Below are 18,957 nucleotides of genomic sequence, written 5' to 3'. Positions count from 1 at the left end.
CAAGTGTCCACAAAATTGCTCTGAAGACAACTGACAGACCATACATGATGTGCACTTCAGAAAATATCACTTGCTGCTTGAATTTTTTTACAAATAAAATTTACTTTATTCTCCAATCAATAAAGATAGACTAAAAATTAGCAAATTTATTGGATAAAAAGGCAAGATATTAATTTTAAGTGTGGGTTTTTTGGGTCAGTAACTTTACTTATTTTCAAATATTCTTTTTTATCATTTGTTTCAGCATTGCAGAGATGCATATATACATATATATAATGTATATGGTTATTATAAGAAGGCTCAATACAAGAAATGTATTCAGTTTTAAAAATATTTTAATAAGTCCACTATATCTTAATAATTATTGCTGATATATTTTCAAACTACTATTGCAAAACTTAGACATAAATGAAGTAATAGAGAAATAAATTAATTTGATTTTGTTTCTTTGTACTAGTTTCTTAAAACAAAATTTCTGAATGGAAATGGAACCAATAGTTGAGAAGAATGACAGTTAGCAAAGAGTAATTCTTCTCATTTGAAAAGAAACAATGTTCTACAAGTGTAGGGGTGGATAATTGCCTGCCTCTCCAAGGAAAAGCAACTGATTAGTAATCATAAAGTTCAAAAATATATATTTGTAGACAGGCTATGTAAATAGAAGAACCGGTATGATAAATATTAGAAAAATGCAGTCCTAAGAAAATAGGTACCCCTGCCTCATGCATGCAAACTATACCATGTGCGATTATCTACATATGTACAAGGAATGAGTGGTCTGATTGGCAGAAATCAAAACTGGCCAAAATCTTCAATCTTGTGACTTTTTAAAATTCAGGAAAAAATTCATTATTAAAAATATCCATATGTTTTGCAGTAAAGCTTAAGTCAAAATAGTAAGAATGAATAATTAAAGGTGTAACAATAAACCCCAGCAATGTTTCTGATCCAGTAAAACCTTCCCTCATTAAATTTATATTTAGAATTTCAAGGGGAAATACTTCCCAAGTAGCAAAACATTTGAAAGTTTAATAGAAGTACTAGCATCTATGAGGCTCCTGGGAAACACTCATTCTGAACATATGGGTTTAAATTGATCTACTATTCTGCCTTCTCCCACCATCCCAATCCTCTGCCCTTTCCATAAATGTTAGGACTCAAATTTGTCAATTCAGCTTCTAACATGCAGTTCATTGACACAATAAGCTGCAGGAAGCATGAAGCAAGAAACATAAATGTCAGTTATAAGCTATGAAATAATGTTTCCAGGTAGGAAAAGAAAACAAAAAATGCCACTCTTACTTCAAAACTCTTAACTTCTTCTTCACCATCGTCATCTTCCTCATCATGACAGCTCTGATAAGATATTTTAAAAAAGGCAACAAGATTATTGTGCAGCAGGAAGGCTTAGCATAAATAACGTTTTATATATATGACACAATGTATCACGTGCCCACCATATTATTATATAGTAATAATTATTAATGATACTCCTACACTGAAATTATGATAGTACCAAATTAACTATGGTATCAAATTAAGTAATAATAAGAACAGGAATTTATTTGATGCTATATTTCAACTGAAATGACAATGATAATAGGAATATTTCTGTAAATATTATGTTAAATGTAAATTTATGATTTTAAATGCAGAAAACATTTAATAGGTTAAGTTTAACAAAATTTAAGTGTAACAGCTTGTTTTATGCAATTTGTAGCCAGCATAGAGGGCAGGTAGGTGGCACAATGGATATAGCACTGGGCCTAGAGACAGGAAGACCTGAATTCAAATCCAACCTCAGACACTTACCAGCTGTGTGACCTTAGGCAAGTCATTTAACCCTATTTGCTTCAGTTTGTAAAATATACTGGAAAAGGAAATTGCAATCCAGTCCAGTATCTTTGCCAGGAAAACCTCAAATGTTGTCACAATGAATTGGAAGTGATGGAAATAACCAAACAACCAAAAAAGCTGGCATATATTACACTGCACATATTTAACTTGATATAGTATTTTGCTCAAAGTTGGCCGTGATTACTTAAGAGCAAAGCATGCCTTCTTTTTTCCTGTCTTGACAGTGCATGCACATATTTTTGAAATCAGTGTAAAATATCAGAAGATAGGAGAATGTGACATACAGGAGGAACAGGAGAAAAAGGACCTTTGAATCAGTGAAGCTATATAATAAGCACAAGGATCTTCCAGAAGCAAGGTCTGGACATCTGAGGAAGACACAAATTTCCGCACTTCACAGAAAGATTAGAAGGGATCTCCAGTTGACATCAGTATTTAAGAGACACTTTAATTGTCAAAGGAAGAAGAGCTGAACCAAGGTGCTATCTAGCTATCTACTCAGAGATAAGAAAATGACTCTGTCTAGTTAATAATATTACTATAAAGAAGATTTTCCTAGGGATTTTATCAGGAATGTGATAGCCTCTTTAGACTTGAAACTTGATAACTTCTGGTAAAAATATGGGAGCTATAAAAAGAAATCTTGGAAGAATCTTTAGGTGTTATTAAGTTCTAACTAGGAATTTTAATGACATAGGGTGACACAAGTGATTATTTCTATCACTGCTGCCAATTTAAGGTTAGGACCTTTTGAAGAAAAATAATGACACTGGAAAGGAATAGTTCACTAAAGTCACGATTGGCATTTAGTTTTCTGAAAAATGGATTAAGATTTAGAAATGATGGGCTTTCCCCTCAAGGACTAAGGGCATCAAATTCAGGCCAAGAAGATTATGTCTTCCTGGAAATTTGCTAATCTGTTCAGAGAGGAGGGGGCTAGGGTTTAAACTGAAAATGAAGACTGAAATAAATCACTTTCTAGTCAGATACTACAAGTAATAGGCAGTAGAGAGAAAAATAACAGTGAAAGACTTCAGTAATTCACAGGAAACAAGAATGATTGAGTGAAAAGTAAGTACTTGCTGTATACCGAGTACTATGCTAAGGGCTAGGAATTTAAAAACAAAAATTGTTCTCAAGGAACTTGTACTAATCTAATTTGAGAAGACAGCTCTCCAAAAAAAGAATCAACAGCAGGACTGATGAAATGTTCCAAAGTCCCAAAAGAGAAGCAGCAGAGTAGATGGTAGGCTGAGGTGTCCTTTGTGTTCATTAGTAGTTCAAATAACAGTACTGGTGTCTGGAGGGCGTAGAAGGCCTGGTGGTTCTCCATCTCATTGAAAGGAAAAGAACTGGTGAATTCATCTCATTCATCTCATGAGGAGTAAGGCTACCCAATAACCAGAGGTAAGAAGGGCAGAAATAATACTTATGATTCAGGCTTAAAAAATCACTGGCTTTGAAGCCAAAGTGTCTGGACTCTAATCCAGATTAGAACTATACTATAGTTTTAATAGCTATGCCACTATTTGTGTGACCTTGGCCAAATCACATAATCTGCTTAAGTCTCAGTTTCCTCATAACTGTAAAATAAAGGAGTTGAACTGGATTAATTCTACACTCATCCACTGCTAGATCTATAATGATATTAATCTGTCTATAAATTAATGAATACAATACAATAAGCAAAATGAACTACCAATTTAATTGAAAAGGAATTTATGATCTCACAGTACCATAAAACTTTATTATATGGGAATATAGTAACAAAAAAGTATGTCTGATTCAAAAGAAGCTGACTAGATCAATGGGAGGTAGTATATAGTATCTTAAACAAGACAATATAAAGGAATTCTGTAAAAAATTCATGAACTTTAAGAAGGATGCTCAAGGGAGAGTTCATGAGGATAAGAGAAAGAAAAGGAAGCAATATCAAAGTAGAAGTATATTAAGGATCATCTGCTTAGAAGGAAGAAATGGACCAGGAGTTCCAGATGTACATACTAAAATGGAAAAAGAGGAAGAATATAGTTGTGACAAGGTGTTTCAACTATATGAACTTCTGCTGGGCAGGTAAAAACTCCTGTGCTAGAGGTTTCTCTTTTAAAAGTCTGGCATTTGAGTAATTCTTGATATGTTGTTATGATTATTTAATCTTTCACAAGGTAGGGCAAGCAGAAAGTTGAACTATTATTGAAGTGATATGACAGAGGAGTGGTAGGAAATTTATCAACAGGCTGACATTTCAAAAGTATAAAAAAAGAAAGTATTCTATTTATTTAAAAAAAAAGATATATGGCCACCAGAGATCTGGGAATTGAGAAAAATTTAAAAAGAGTAGCACAGTCCTGTGATAATCATATTAGTAAAGAAAAACCCAGAATAAATGTAATATTTGTAATAAAAGCAACAAAAGGGTATTTTTTAGTCACACTGAAGGCACTAAAAGGAACGAGGGACACTAGAACTTATGCTGGGGAGTTATGAGGTAACAGACACCAGAAAAATGGCATTTTCTTAATTCCACAAGCGTTTACTATGCAAGCACTATGCATGGGCATTTCTAGGGATATAGAGATATATACCAAAGCATATATGCAAATAAATATTCCAAAACAAATAACTTCAGCTTGAGTAGGCTAGAAAAGAGTAACTAGAAATAGAAATCCATGATGAGGGAAGAGAAACAAAAGAGGCATGGAGCTGTTCTACTTTTAGACCCCGGCAAAGTGACAGCAGCAGCAGCTCCCCAAAGCCACAAAGACCTAACGGTCCCAGATTTTAAAACTGACTGTGTTTTGACATTAGCCAAGAACCTACTACTTCCAGTGTCTATCAGGCTGCTGAACTATCCTGGCCACCTTGGGGCTTTTAGCATGGACCCTGGGAGACAGCTGAAGCAGCTGCCTGCAGAATTTGTTGTCAGTGGCTTCTATCACCTTTGCTAAGCCCCAGACAAGTTCCCAGTGGGATGTATGTAAATTCCTTCCCCCTTCCATGACCAAACTGTCCATCTGTCACCAGAAACCCCTACATCCAACACCCAGGTCTTAGCATATCAGGATCCCATTCCTTGGCAGCAGCTTTTCCAAGCTCCAATGACCCTGATCTGAAGGTCTGTCACCCTCACTTCTCCCCAAAATCCACAATCTAAGACATCACTCTCAGCTACAGATTTTAGAATTGCCTGTGCCTTAACTGTAACCTGAAAACCAGTGCCTATGTCAAGTGGCTAAGAGAAAAGGAACCTAAATACCCTGGCCTCCCTAGGGCTTTGAATTTGGATGCTGGTTGATGAGTATGAATAGCAGCCACCATTGTTCTTATGGTTTTCATCACCTTTCTTCGGTGCTGTGGAAGCCTGCACTTGTATCCAGTTCATTCCCCATCATGTGTGATGGAGAGGTAAGGAGACATATCTTGTCAAAGCACTGGTGTCCAGCTGTCGCAGAACGTTGCTACCTTGGCTGAGTGGTTGGGAGACCCAGCACCTTGTTGATAGCAACACCAAACATAGTTTTGATACACTGCATAGTACATAATCTATCATCTTGTTTGGAACACCCTGCTTTCCCTCAGAAAAACTTGATGCCTTGCCTACCCTGCCTGGACAAAACAAAGAATCTTCATAAGCACTGACTGTGCAATAAAGAAATAAAGAAGTACTTTTTCCTCTACTCAGTATTCCAAATCTTCATTGATAAATCAGTATACTGTACATGGACCCATTAATTTTGTAATACATTTTAAATTAAATGGTTCATCTAGATAGGGCTCCACAAAATATTTGCCTGCCACCCCCCCTATACTTTAGTGACAGCTGTGCCCTCCTAAATTAGTTTAAGCTACCTAAGCCAGGTGCATTATATTGTACTGAATGATTGCTGAACGTATCAATGATTTCTAAAGAATCACAAATAGAAGAAATTTTGTGGGATTGGAGATTCTCCCCAATTTTCAAGAAGGAGAAGAAAGTAGATCTTTCAAATTATAGGCTCTTACTAACCACAGTTCTAGAAGATTCATGATGGAAAATGCCACTCACCTTTTGACAGAGAGGTGATAGACTCATAGTGCAGATTGAGACATTTGTCAATGCAGGAATTTTATTTTGTTATGTATGTTTATAACAAGGGTTTTGTTTTTCTTTCTTTCCCAGTAGGAGGAGATAGGAGAGAAGACAGATTTTAGATGACTGACAAAAATGAAATTTAATAAGTTATATGCTCCTAATTACAGTTACAGTAGTTTGTATTTATCTTAAAGGTAACAGGCAAATATGCCAAAGTTTCTTGAACAAGGGAGTGATTCTGCAAACTTGTGCTTTAGAAAGAACCATTTAGCTGCTATGTTGGGGATAGATTATAGGGAAAAGAGTTGTGGCAGGGAGCGTGATCTTTTGAAACAGTCCATGCAAGAGGTGATAAAACAGGGTGGTGACTGTGTGAATACAGAGAGGGGGACAGATTCAAGAGATGTATGAAGGTAGAATTGAAATAAAATGTCATTGATTGAATATAGCAGTTAAAGTGAATAGTCAAGGATGATTCCAATGTTAAGAACCTGGGTAACTTGAAGGAACATTTTGAATGAGATGGACAAGGAAGAGAGAGTGATTACTTGGAAAAGACCATATAATGTTAAAAAGTGACAGAGAAAACAACTTTTCTTCTGCTTCTCTATGAAAAGTGAATAATTTTCAAAGTAGAAAAATGGTTGAAGAGAACTTGAACAACAAGATAAATGAGGAAATAACAAGGGTATAAGTGCTTTAAAAAATTTCAAATCTTCATCCATGGATAAATTACTCCCAGAATAATAAAACAAATAAAACATTGAATTCACTGAACATTTCGTAAGAACCTACTATGAGCAAAGCACTGGGTTAAGCTCTGATGCACCCAAGCTAATGTGATAATAGAAATACTGCATCTAAATTTTAGGAGGATGAGAAAAGTACTAGAAGGCTGGAGATCAGAAAAATATATGCATCTTTTAAGTGAAAAAAATGGAATGGTTAGTTTGACATAATTTTCCTGCAAAACTCTAAAACAGATGAGTTATAAGAATTTTATTTTTAAAAGGTGTAAGGGGTCTGGGAAAATCCTGGTATAGAAATTCCTTTCACCATAACATATAAACAGTTATATCAATTTGGAGAGAACCAGAGGGGTACAAATAAATTTAAATAACTTGCTCATGGTCACACAGTGGTAATGTGCCTGAGGCAAGACTTAAACTCAATTTATTCTTGTCTCAAAATCAGGTTCTTTTTTTTGTTTTTCACACTGTGCCATGCTATCTTTTCTTATAAAAACTTACAAAAGAAAAAAAAGTGTTAGAAGTAGATACATCGGGAAAATACTATATATATGTACATACATATATATATGTATGTATATATATACATATATATAATCAATCTAGAGTTAAAAAGATTTGACAGTGTCTTATGATAACTTTGAGGATGTGACAGAGAAATGTAGGTTTTATGATAGTAGAGAGAGCAGGATTTGTAATATTTAAAAAAACAATATTAGATGAGCATAATGATTCGGTTTAAAGGGAAGTGTCTGGTAGGAGGTCTGGGAATCTATCTTGGTCAACATTTTTGTATCTTACATGAAGATGTTAAAGGTCTACCAATCAAATGGATAAAATGACACAACAAGGAAGGTGAGTTTTGATATGAGTAACGGAATAATCTCTAGACTAAAAAGATTTGACTGGCCAGATGGCAAGTAAAATTAGGAAAATGGAAATACAGATGAAGTCCTATACTCAAATGCAAAAAGATCAAGGACACAGGTATAAGATGAGAGAAAATCTGAATTAATAGTAGTACAGACGAAGAAAAACAGCAAAGTTTTAAAAATTGATTAGATGTTTATTATTAATTTACAATGTGAAATGGCCAAGAAAAAGGTAAGTAACAGTCTTACTACAATCTATACCAGGGGTGAGGGAACCTGCGGCCTCAAGGCCACAGGTGATCCTGTAGTTCCTCAATTCAAACCTCACAGAATAAATCCCTTTAATAAAAGGATTCGTTCTGTAAAAGCTGGACTCAGTCAAAGGGCCACACTTGAGGACCTAGAGGGCTACATGTGGCCTTGGGGCCGCAGGTTCCCCACCTCTGGTGTACGTTGACAGGAAGACATTTCTTATGTTGGGCTCAGGCTAGGGTATCATACTTGAAGGGGAACATTAACAAAGTATAGAACAACTGGGGAACACAGAGCAGGATAGTGAAAGGGTTTGGAAACCACATTTCAGAAAAATGGTTGAATGATGTGAAGTGAGTCCTCTGAAGGAGAGAAAATTTAAAGGGACTGATAACTTTTTACAAATATTTGAATGGCTAAAATGAAAAAAAAAAAGAGGAAATTTATTCTTATATAGTTTTGGAAGGCAGAACTAGTGCCAGTATGTGAGAGTTAAAAGTAGCAATATTTTGCTTCAATACAAAGAATGTTTTAACAATTAAAATTGTGGGAAAATGGATTGAGCTAACATATAGTAGAGAGTTCCCAATCATTAGAAGTGATCGCAGACTACATAACCACTTGTGGCAAACAATGTGATTTTTAAGGTTCTTTCTAGCTGTAAGATCCTATGCCTTTACATTTCTAACTGTTGAGAATGATATTTATATTGTTTTTCCATTTAAGAATAAGCTTGATTTTCCATTGTTTAAAAAAAAAGATAAAAAAATCAATAAAAGAAACCTAATTACCTTGGCCATAATATCTGCATAAGCCATATATAGGAAATCTTCTTCCAATTTGCTAGAAAAAAAGGAGGAAAAAAATACGAAGTCTTTAAGTAGAATAACATTTCAAAATGTCCTCACTGCTTCTTGTAATAACTGATTATATATTCAGCAGATATATTTAACTTTAGATACACATGCTTACCTGGAGGAAAGATTTCCTGAATAAAACCAAAAAAAGGCCTTAGAATCACTAAAAATAATAGCCATCACAAAATACAATGCAGCGTATCCCCTTTATTCTGTAAAAAAAAATAAATGGCCCAGGACATCATCCAAAGTTAATTAACCCCATTTACACACAACTTCAATAGTCCTTATTATCTGATTTCCTTGACTATAGCCTATGAGAAGCAGCACATTAGAGGAGGTCAACATGAGAAGATTAACAGATACCAGACAACAGACCTTACATTTTCACATGAAGTGGCATAAAATACAAAAATTAGTTATTTCAGTGTATGAAGGCCATATCCTATATCCAACATCAGCTAAGGTAACACTATGCCTTGCTAGTTTTATCAGATGAGAATGCTTCTTTGATTGAGTTACAGAACCAATCAATCAACCAAAGGCTTAGGATGGGTGAAGAGTTTACAGAAACCTCTACTGAATCAGTCAAAAAATTAAGCTAGGTTTGAAAAAAGTCCATAGTTAATTTTTAAGGAGTGAAATGCTTTGAAAGATTGGATGAAATGAGATGAAGCACAGGAAATGGGGCAGCTAGGTGGCTCAGTGGATAAAGCGCTAGGCCTAGAGCCAGGAAGACTCATGTTCATGAGTTCACATTTGATTGCAGCTACTAGCAGCTGTGTGACCCTGTTCACCTCAGTTTCCTCATCTGTAAAATGAGCTAGAGAAGGAAACAGGAAACTACTCCAGTATCTTTCCCAAGAAAACCCCAAAGGGGGTCACAAAGAGTTGGATACGACTAAAACCTGAACAAAATAAACAAACAGAAGTATATTAGGAAGGTCTGATAACAGTCATGCCCTATGGAATTAGATAACAATAAATCAATTAGGGATTAAGAATTCTAACAGCAGGTCAGCAAGTGGACCAGCGGCTCCAGCCAAGTCCTTGAGAAGGAACTGCTTATGAGGGGAAGGAAAAGTCTCTGACTTATCCTCTCACTCCTTTGGACAGAGGATGAACTTTCACACTTCCATAATTAAGAAGATTTGGACCTTTCCTCAGCGACAGTGTCTCTGGAGCAGTAGTGGCTGACAGGAGTATCTATGTTAGGAGCCAAGGACAAACTAGACATGTGGAGTGAAGGCAATTTGAGGGCCCATGAGAGCTACACCTCAAGGGATCTTCATGAAGATCCCAGGAAAAGAGATAAAAAAGTCATTCAACTAAGTGCTTTAAGTTATTACACTGCCACATTGCTTTTTAAATATGTTGCCTTGGATGCTACAGAATATGTACTAGATCAGAGGTGAGGAACCTGTGGCCTTGAGGCCATATGTGGCCCTCTAGGTCCTCAAGTGCAGCCCTTTGACTGAATCCAAACTTCACAAAACAAATATCCTTAATAAAAGGATCTGTTCTATGAAACTTAGACTCAGTCAAAAGGCTGCAATTCTCCACCCCTGTGCTAGACTGTTTTTGTGTCAACTCTTTTACTATTCCACCTTTGTGATATAGTAAATACTAGTTCCTAAAAGTTAATTAAGATAATTGATACCAACTGATAATCAATAGGAAACCCAATGATGTAAGCTCATTAGGGATAAGATTGAAAACTACTCCAAACTCCTCAGGGATACCTCTAGGACTGCTGATCTTGATATTAGGACTTTGCTTGTCAGAGAAAGAATTCCACCTAATACCTTTCGGTTCTATTTTTTTTTCCTCTTGACCATACACACTGTCACTACAGAAATATCCTCCACTCAAGTTTTTAGGATACCTTTAGTCTTCTTGCTTCTCAAGAGGGTAGCTCATGTCATTGCCATGGCTATTTTAGGGAAAAGGAAAGCAGTTTGGGAAGAAGGGCCAGAATAAATGGAACAACCTAAGCACAAAAAGAGAAAACAGAAAACAGAACCCAGTGTCCATCAGGCACTACTCCAAAAGAACACTGTCCCCTGCTGAGACATCATAACATGAACTGAAAGGAAGACAATACAATTCATATTATGCCCATGATTCTATTCCACTTATGTCACAAAAGGTCTATGCCCTATGATCATCTAGATCTTCCCAACCCTACCATTTTTCTGTTAAGGCTGTTCTACTAAACAGGAGAATCAGCTGATGCAGAGGATCCACTTTCTTTACGCCTTCTTCCTCTTCTGGTGGTTCTATGCCAGGTTTCTGTAAGAAGAGTAAAATGGAGAAAAGAAAGTTCTTAGATAATATTAGAACTATAATGACAGTTCAAGATATTATTAATATGGTGAAAGAAGTTTCTTTTCTTTCCCTGATGAAGAGACCCATGTGTCCAAGAATAGAAGGGAGAACACAGCAGATTCACATTGGGCTATTTAAGAATGTCACCAAACTATATGACAGTTGAATGAGTTTTGCAATTGTTTCAAAATTCTGAAGAGTATTTTTATGAAACAGAAAAATGACTAAGAAATTGTTTCGGCTTGGTTTTGGATGGTTTAACTAGAAATCAGTTAGCAGACATTTGCAATAAACTGCTATTATTTTTTTTTTTTACCAAATAAAAGGCATCTGAATGCAAATAATGCTGATTCTCTTATCAAGCATTATTTTCATTGTCCTTCTCCAAATAACTGCTAAATAGTTTATCATATGATTTCATTTCAGATAAATTCAAAGCTTGAAATACAAGTAATGAATACGATAAAAGATTGTTACATCTGTGGAAGTTTCTTTTGAAAAATTTAAAAAAAGCCTTTTGTCCTTATATTCCTCTTTAGTTGTGTGGCTAAACTTTATCAATTATGGAAAGGCTTCAATCTTATATATTTTTTGCTTGCAGCTAAAGTAATCCTTATATTTTGCTAAAACTTCTAGGACCTATCGAATTTGATTCACTTATTGAATCAATCTCTTACTCTGTTTCACTAGGACTAAATTTCCAATTCCACAAATACCTTTATTTTGAAGATTGAAGTTATAATTTTGCAATGGCTGCTTTAGTAAGTACAAAAATTTCCAAATGTGTTAATATTAAGTCTGGATGCATTTTCCCTCTAAAGAATGAAGAATATTTTTCCACAAATAAAAAAGGTCTCAAAGACCAACAAGTTTCTAATTCTTTTCCTTCAATATTATGACAACTATTGACAATAAATTCCACTTCTTGACCCCTTGGGAAAGGAATCACCCCAATAAACACATACTGCTAAATCTTCTATCAGTTTATCCTCAAAGTAATGTTCTTCTGTTTCAATCCAAGACTTTTCATATCCTTGAAGAAAGAGATTGACAGCCCGATGCCTAAAGAAAGAAAATATTTGAAACAATAAATTATGTGAAAATATAACATTCTTAGTTGTACTGTCTAGTAATTTACACTGAATTTTGTTCCCACTAAGAAAAACAAATTTTCCTAATCCTGGGTGGTAATTCTGTTTCTTCAGCTCTTTTGACAAATAATTATTACATGGATATTATGTTGAGAGCACTATACTAGGCTACAAAGAATAAAAGACATTCTCATAAAGCTTATAATTTAACAATACAGTAGACTGGGCCTGCATCTGGTATAGCACATACACAAATAGCACTACTAGATAATGATCATAGCAAGTATAAAGGAGAGGTGTAAATCAAATAATTGTTGACTGAACAAGGGGGTGCTTTTTACAACTTTTGCTCATTGATGAATAAATGGTAAACATATAAAGTTTTCAGGTTGCTGGTCATTTTTTACAACAAATTTGAACTTTCCTTCCTTCTCCTTTCCACCAACTTCTGCACAAACACAAACTCTTGGTCATTTCTTGCTTTCTTTTTCCTTTTTCTGGCATTCTGCATCCAGCCTTATTTCACATTGCCCCCTTTCACACATTCTCTGTTTCAGTCAAAGTAGTCTACCAACTTTTCCTCATATATGACACTACTTCTTAACATCTCATAAGCTATCAACTATGTTAGGAATGCATTCTCTTGAAACCTCTGCCATTCAGAATCCATTTTACCCTTCAATCACAGCTCAGGTGCCACCTCTGAATATAAGACCTTTGCTAATATAGACCTTATTTTGTACCCTGGTCCTCAAAATTCTTTGCTTTGTAATTGTATTATATAATCCCTGGGTTTGTCTGGGCAGGTAGATTTCTAAGTATTTTATATTTTATATTGTCTGCAGTTATTTTAAATGGAATTTCTTTCTTTTTCTTCCTGCTGGGTTTTGCTGGTAATATATAGAAATGTTGATGACTTCTGTGGGTTTGTTTTATACCTTGCAACTCTGCTGAAGTTGTTAATTATTTCAACTACTTTTTCAGTTGATTTTCTATGCTTCTTTAAGTATATCATCTTAGCCTCTGCAAAGACTGATGATTTTCTTTTCTCACTGCCTATTTTTATTCCTTCAGTTTTCTGGTTTGTCTTTCTGGGATATCTAGCATTTCTGGTACAATACTGAATAATAGTGATGATAATGGACATCCTCCTGATCTTGCTGTAAAGTCTTAAAGTTTGTTCCTGCTTTCTCTTGGTTTTAGATAGATACTCACCATTTTGAGAAATGTTCCATTGATTTCCATTCTTTCCAGTAATTTTTAATAGGAGCAAATGTTTTTGGGTTTTTGTTTTGTTTTGTTTTGTTTTTTTTGGTCAAAGGCTTTTTCTGCATCTATCAATATAATCATATGATTTTTGTTCTTATTGTTACTGGTACGGTCAATTATGCTGACAGCTTTCCTAATAAATTTTACCTGGCCACAGTGTATGTTTTTTTTTGATATGTTGCTACAATCTCCTTGCTAATACTTTATCTTAAAATGCTTTCATTAATATTCATTACGGAAATTGTTCTACAGTTTTTCTTTCTTTGTTTTTGCTCTCCCTGATTCAGGTATCAAAACCTTATTTGTGTTATAAAAGTAACTGGTAGGACTCCTTCTTTACCTATTTTTTCAAATAGCTCATATAAGATTGGGATTAATTGTTCCTCAAATGCCTGCTAAAATTCACTTATGAATTCATCTGGTTCTGGGGATTTTTTCTTAGAGAGTCTGTTCAATTTCTTTTTCTAATGTAGGAATATTTAAATATTTTAATTAGTCTTCTGTTAATCTGGGCAATTTATATTTTTATAAATATTTATCCTTTTCACTTAGACTGTTAGTTTTAGTGGCATATAACTGGGAGAAACAAATCCTAATAATTGCTTTAATTTCATTTTCATTGGTGATGTATTAATCCTTTTAATTTTTGATACTGGTAATTTGGCTTTCTTATTTATTTTTTAAAATCAAATTAACCAGTGGTTTATTTGGTTTTTTTTTTTCATCAAACCATCTCCAAGGTTGATTAGTTTTTTAACCTTCATTTAAAAAAAAAGTCCCGGGGTGGGTGGGGAGGGATAAAATCGCAATTGTATGGCAGTGATTGTTAAACATTAAAAAAATAAAAAAAATAAAAAATTAAAAAAAATAAAAAATAAAAAATAAAAAAAAAGTCCCTCCATTGAGTATTAGGATTTTCATTTTGGAGTTTAATTGGGGATTTTAAATTTGTTCTTTTTCTTATTTTTTTTAGTTGCATGCCCAATTCATTGATCTTTTCCTCTATCCTATTTTCTATTCTTTATCCTTCTCTCTCTTTTTGGCCTGTTCCTCCTCTCAAAGCTATTTCACTTCTGACCACTGCTGTTTTTTAATCTGCCCTTCTTTTTATCACCTTACCATGCTCTTATTCCCTTCCCCTCCTGCTTCCCTGTTAGATAAGATAGCTTTTTATTACCAATTGAGTGTGTATTTTTTTCCATACCAATTTAGATATGAGTGAGGTTCAAGTGTCACCTGCCCCCATCCCCACATTTTCCTCTCCATTATAAAACCTCTTCCTTGTGCCTCTCTTTTATGTGAGAATTTTCCCCATTCTTCTTCTCCTTTCCCTCTTTCTCTCAGCTCATCCCTCTTTCTCATCTACTCATTTTTTATATCATCCCAACATAACTCACTCCTGCACACTCTTTCTATATAGAATCCTTCTAACTACCTTAGTAATGACAAAGTTCTTAGAAGGACAGATATCATCTACCCATATAGAAAGATACACAGTTTAACCTTATTAAGTTTCTTATTATTTCCTGTTCTTATTTACCTTTTTATGCTCCTCTTGAGTCTTATATCTGAAAATCAGATTTTCTATTAATCTCTGGTCTGTTTATCATGACTTGTTAATAATCCTCTATTTGATTAAATATCCATTTTATCCTTTGAAGAATTATTCTCTGTTTTGATGGGTAGGTTATTCTTGGTTTTAATCCCAGGTCTTTTGCCTTCTGGAATATCATGTTCCAAGCCCTCCTCTCCTTTAATGTAGCAGCTGCCACATCTTTTGTGATTCTGATAGTGGTTCCATGGTATTTGAATAGTTTCTTTCTTGTTACTTGAAGTATTATCTTTTTGATCTGGGAGTTCTGGAATTTGGTTATAATATTCCTTGGGATTTCTGTTTTGGGATCTCTTTCAGTTGTTGATCAGTGGATTCTTTCAATTTTCTATTTTATTCTCTGCTTCTACAAAATCAGGACTGTTTTCCTTAATGATTTCTTAAAATAGGATATCTAAGCTCTTTTGTTGATCATGGTTTTCAGGTAAATCAATAATTCTTAAATCATCTAACCTCAATCTAATTTCCATGTCAGTTATCTTTTCAATTAAATATTTGCTATTTTCTTCTATTTTTTCAGTCTTTTGACATTTTTTATTATTTTTTGATGTCTAACAGAATCATTAGTTTCTACTTGCCTAATTCTAATTTTTAAGGTATTATTTCCATCAGTGAGATTTTAAACCTCTTTCATTTGGCATATTCTGCTTTTTGATAAGTTATTTTCATCATTAATTTTTGTACCTCTTTTTTCCATTTGTCCCAACTCTATTTTTAAAGATGTTATTTTCTTCAGTACTTTGGTACCTCTTTTACTCAAATGTTGTCTTTTTATAATTTTCTTCTTTTGCTTTCATTACCTTGCCTAATTTTTCCTCTACTACTCTTTTTTTGATTTTGAAAATAATTTTTTTAGCTCTTTCAGAATTCTTGTTCAGCTTGTGTCCAATCTTTTTTTCTTCTAGACTTTGCTTGCCTGACTATTCTGACTTCTTTGCCCTGTCACCACAGCAGACCTTTCTGGTCAGGTTCATTTTTTTTGTTGTTGTTTACTCATTTCTCTATCATACCTCTTGATTTAGAACTTTATGTTAATGGTGAGTTCTGTCTCCATCCGTTCTGGGAGGAGGAGCTCTGTTTTAAACTTCAGACTTCCTTATACTACTGTTTTAAGAGCTAGTTCTGGAAGTTTAGAAGTTTTCAATGCTTCCAAGGTGGTGTGATCTAGGGAGAGATGTAGTTTTCTGCTGTCTTCATCTTGACTATCAACAACAGGGTCATACATTATAGATCGTAGCTCATTGAGAATATACAACAGTGGGAAAACTAAGCCAGGTGCTGAATAAAAGCACCAAAAAATTCTTTCGACCCTGTATCCACTCACCCTGATCTATTTTTATGTTATTTATTTTATACATGATAGAAATTAATTGTCATTCCTTCTACTGCTGTTTTACTGAATTATTTTACCTTGGCAGATTATATAATGGAGCCATTCGGAAACAGGCCACTACTGCTCGTTTTCTCTGCTTAGAAAGCAATTTGTGCCATACAGCCTTTTTAGACCGTTGTGGATGCTCTACCTGGAATATAATCAAATCATACAATAAATATCCCATACTCACATTAATTCATCATTAAAAAAATGAAGGATACTACAGAAAAATGAAGCTCAAGAAAGAATGCAATCTTGGTTTTAGACATTTCTTGAAATTCTAATGGGAAAATCAGTGTCATGGAAATAATATTAATTTCAGATGGCTTTTGGAATGACAGGCTTTATTTGAATAAATATACGATTTTTTTCTTCAGTGCTTGTACTAAAAACCTGTCATCTTTAATCAATACCAGTGTCTAAAATTAGTCCACATAAAAGTTCTTTTGAGTCCCTTCCCCTTAAAGTTTTCCAGTAGAAGACTAAAAAAATCTGCATACAATCATTCATTTCTCTTTGAAGAACCCATCTTTAAAAAAACTGATCACATATCCTTCACAAAGTAGAGACAAATTAGGACGTGCTATGTGTAAGTAAAATTAACTGTGAATTTTTTTTTTTAATGATAATGCTAGCATTTTTTAAATTAGAGTAGAGAATAGAGGACGATGAGGCTTCCAGGTCACAGAACAGAAACAGGTCAAGAAGTCTATTAGTTAAGCAAAAATGTTAAAATCTCTACCACCATGTTAAAATCTGAAAGACATCATGGACACAAGTGACAATAAAACTTTTAGGTTACCATAGAAAAGACAAGCAAGCTACTGTTTAGCTAATGGTGTTTTGCTACCATAAGAAATACAGATTAATTACAAATATTAGATAACGCAGAAACAATTCCAATATGGCTCTAAATTAATTAGTAATCATTATGCAGTTCAACACTATACTTCCCACATTGTAATAGCGCCGGTTCATATTTGTAGATTTCTGGAAAAAATAAAAATGGTTATGTCAGGTAGAAGTCAAGTTGACAAATCAACAAGTATTTATTAAGTACTTCCTCTGTACCAGGCATTCAGCTAAATTCTGGGATGCAAAGAAAGGCATAAAATAATCCTTGCTCTTAAAAATCTCACAGTCAAATGAGGAAGACAACATGCCCGCAAGTTATAAACAGGATAAATTAAAAGATAATTTAAGGGGAAGGTACTAAGATTAAAGAGGTTTCTGAAAGGCTTCTTACATAAGGTTGGATTTGATCTCAGGTTTGAAAGAAACCTGAGAAGTTAGAAGGAAGAGATGAGAAGGGAGAGAGTTCCAGGCATAGGGGACTGTTTTGAAAAATGGAAGGTTTGGGGGGAAAGATGAGTTCGATTCTGAACATGTTGAGCTTAAGAGATAAAAACAGGATTGAGATTTCCAATAGGCAACTGGAGACTCAAGACTGGTGGTCTGGAGAGAGTTTAACATTGAACAAAAATATTTGAGAATTTTCTGCATACAGATGATAAATGAATCTTTGTAAGTTGATGAGACAGACCATCAAGTAAAATATATAATGAAACATTACCCAGGACAGTGACTTGGGGGACACCCACACTGAGTGGGGCTGTCCTGGATGAAGAACTATCAAAGGAACCTGTAAAGGGTGAGTCAGATGGATAGCAGGAGAATCAGAAGAGAGTGGTGTAATGAAACCCTAAAGAGAAGAAAGTATCAAGGAGAAGAGAGGGACTGAAAAAGCCAAAGGCAGCAGAACAGTCAAGAAAGATTAGCATTGAGAAGAGGCGATTAGATTTGGATTAGATTTAGATTAGAGATCATTAGTAACTTTAGAGAGAGAAGTTTCAGTTGAATGATGAAGTCAGAAATCAGATTTCAAAGAGCTGTAAAGAGAGAGATCAAAGAAGTGGAAGAATTGATTGCAGACACCTTTCTCAAGAAACTTAGTCATGAATGGGAAGTGAGATAGGACAAAATCTAGTGAGGATGGATGGAACAGGTATGGGTAAAATAAATTTTTGATCTTTAGTGTATGATAAAAGTCAATATATAAAAGTAAAAAGAAAGCATAGTGTCCCAATAGAGGAAAATTTTTAATTAAAATCCATTAAGTTACAATGGAGTATAGGTGTTCTTATTTTAGAAGTCATTTTAATTTTTAAAAACAAGTCTCACTGAGTCTTAAAACAGGTATCTAGATTCTATTTAACTATTTGGAGTCAGTATTTGAATGATTTGTTCTAAAGGATTCAAAGGAAAGCATAAAAATATGGATTTTGCATATCATTTCAATGTACTTTCATTTTAACCCAGTTATAGTTTGAAGGGGAAGTTGCACCTCCAGTGGACAATGATAGGCCCTGCCAAAGTAATCATGTTTATAATTATGATCACAGGATGACATATTTAGATCTGGGTGGGCTATTAGAAGATATATATTTCAGCCCCCTTCTTTTGTAGATGAAGGGAGCAGGGCTCAGAAAAGGCAAATGACTTGAGTAGCAACTGCAGGACCCACAAAGTACATAAAACTGTTCTGTTCCCACTTAAATCAAGTCTATTTTTGAGCACCTTGTATACTCTCATCACTATTCTAAGTTTCCCTATAAAATTTCCT

The 18,957-nt window shown here is 34.4% G+C and overlaps 1 protein-coding gene across 11 annotated transcripts in view; it reads right to left on the bottom strand.

Moving 5' to 3' along the window:
- Positions 1–18,957, bottom strand: part of RYR2 (ryanodine receptor 2) — an 826,096-nt gene that overhangs the window by 127,001 nt on the left and 680,138 nt on the right. For all 11 annotated transcript variants that reach the window (XM_072637850.1, XM_072637853.1, XM_072637851.1 and 8 more), the window contains 5 exons: positions 16,370–16,482; positions 11,953–12,049; positions 10,848–10,951; positions 8,594–8,645; positions 1,303–1,356 (listed from right to left, as the gene is read on the bottom strand). In XM_072637850.1, coding sequence (XP_072493951.1) covers positions 1,303–1,356; positions 8,594–8,645; positions 10,848–10,951; positions 11,953–12,049; positions 16,370–16,482 — 420 coding nt within the window. The remainder of the gene's footprint in view (positions 1–1,302; positions 1,357–8,593; positions 8,646–10,847; positions 10,952–11,952; positions 12,050–16,369; positions 16,483–18,957) is intronic.

This window comes from Notamacropus eugenii, chromosome 2 (assembly GCF_028372415.1).
Source record: "Notamacropus eugenii isolate mMacEug1 chromosome 2, mMacEug1.pri_v2, whole genome shotgun sequence".
In the NCBI taxonomy this organism is placed as follows: domain Eukaryota; kingdom Metazoa; phylum Chordata; class Mammalia; order Diprotodontia; family Macropodidae; genus Notamacropus; species Notamacropus eugenii.
This window is presented reverse-complemented; position numbering and strand designations above follow the sequence as displayed.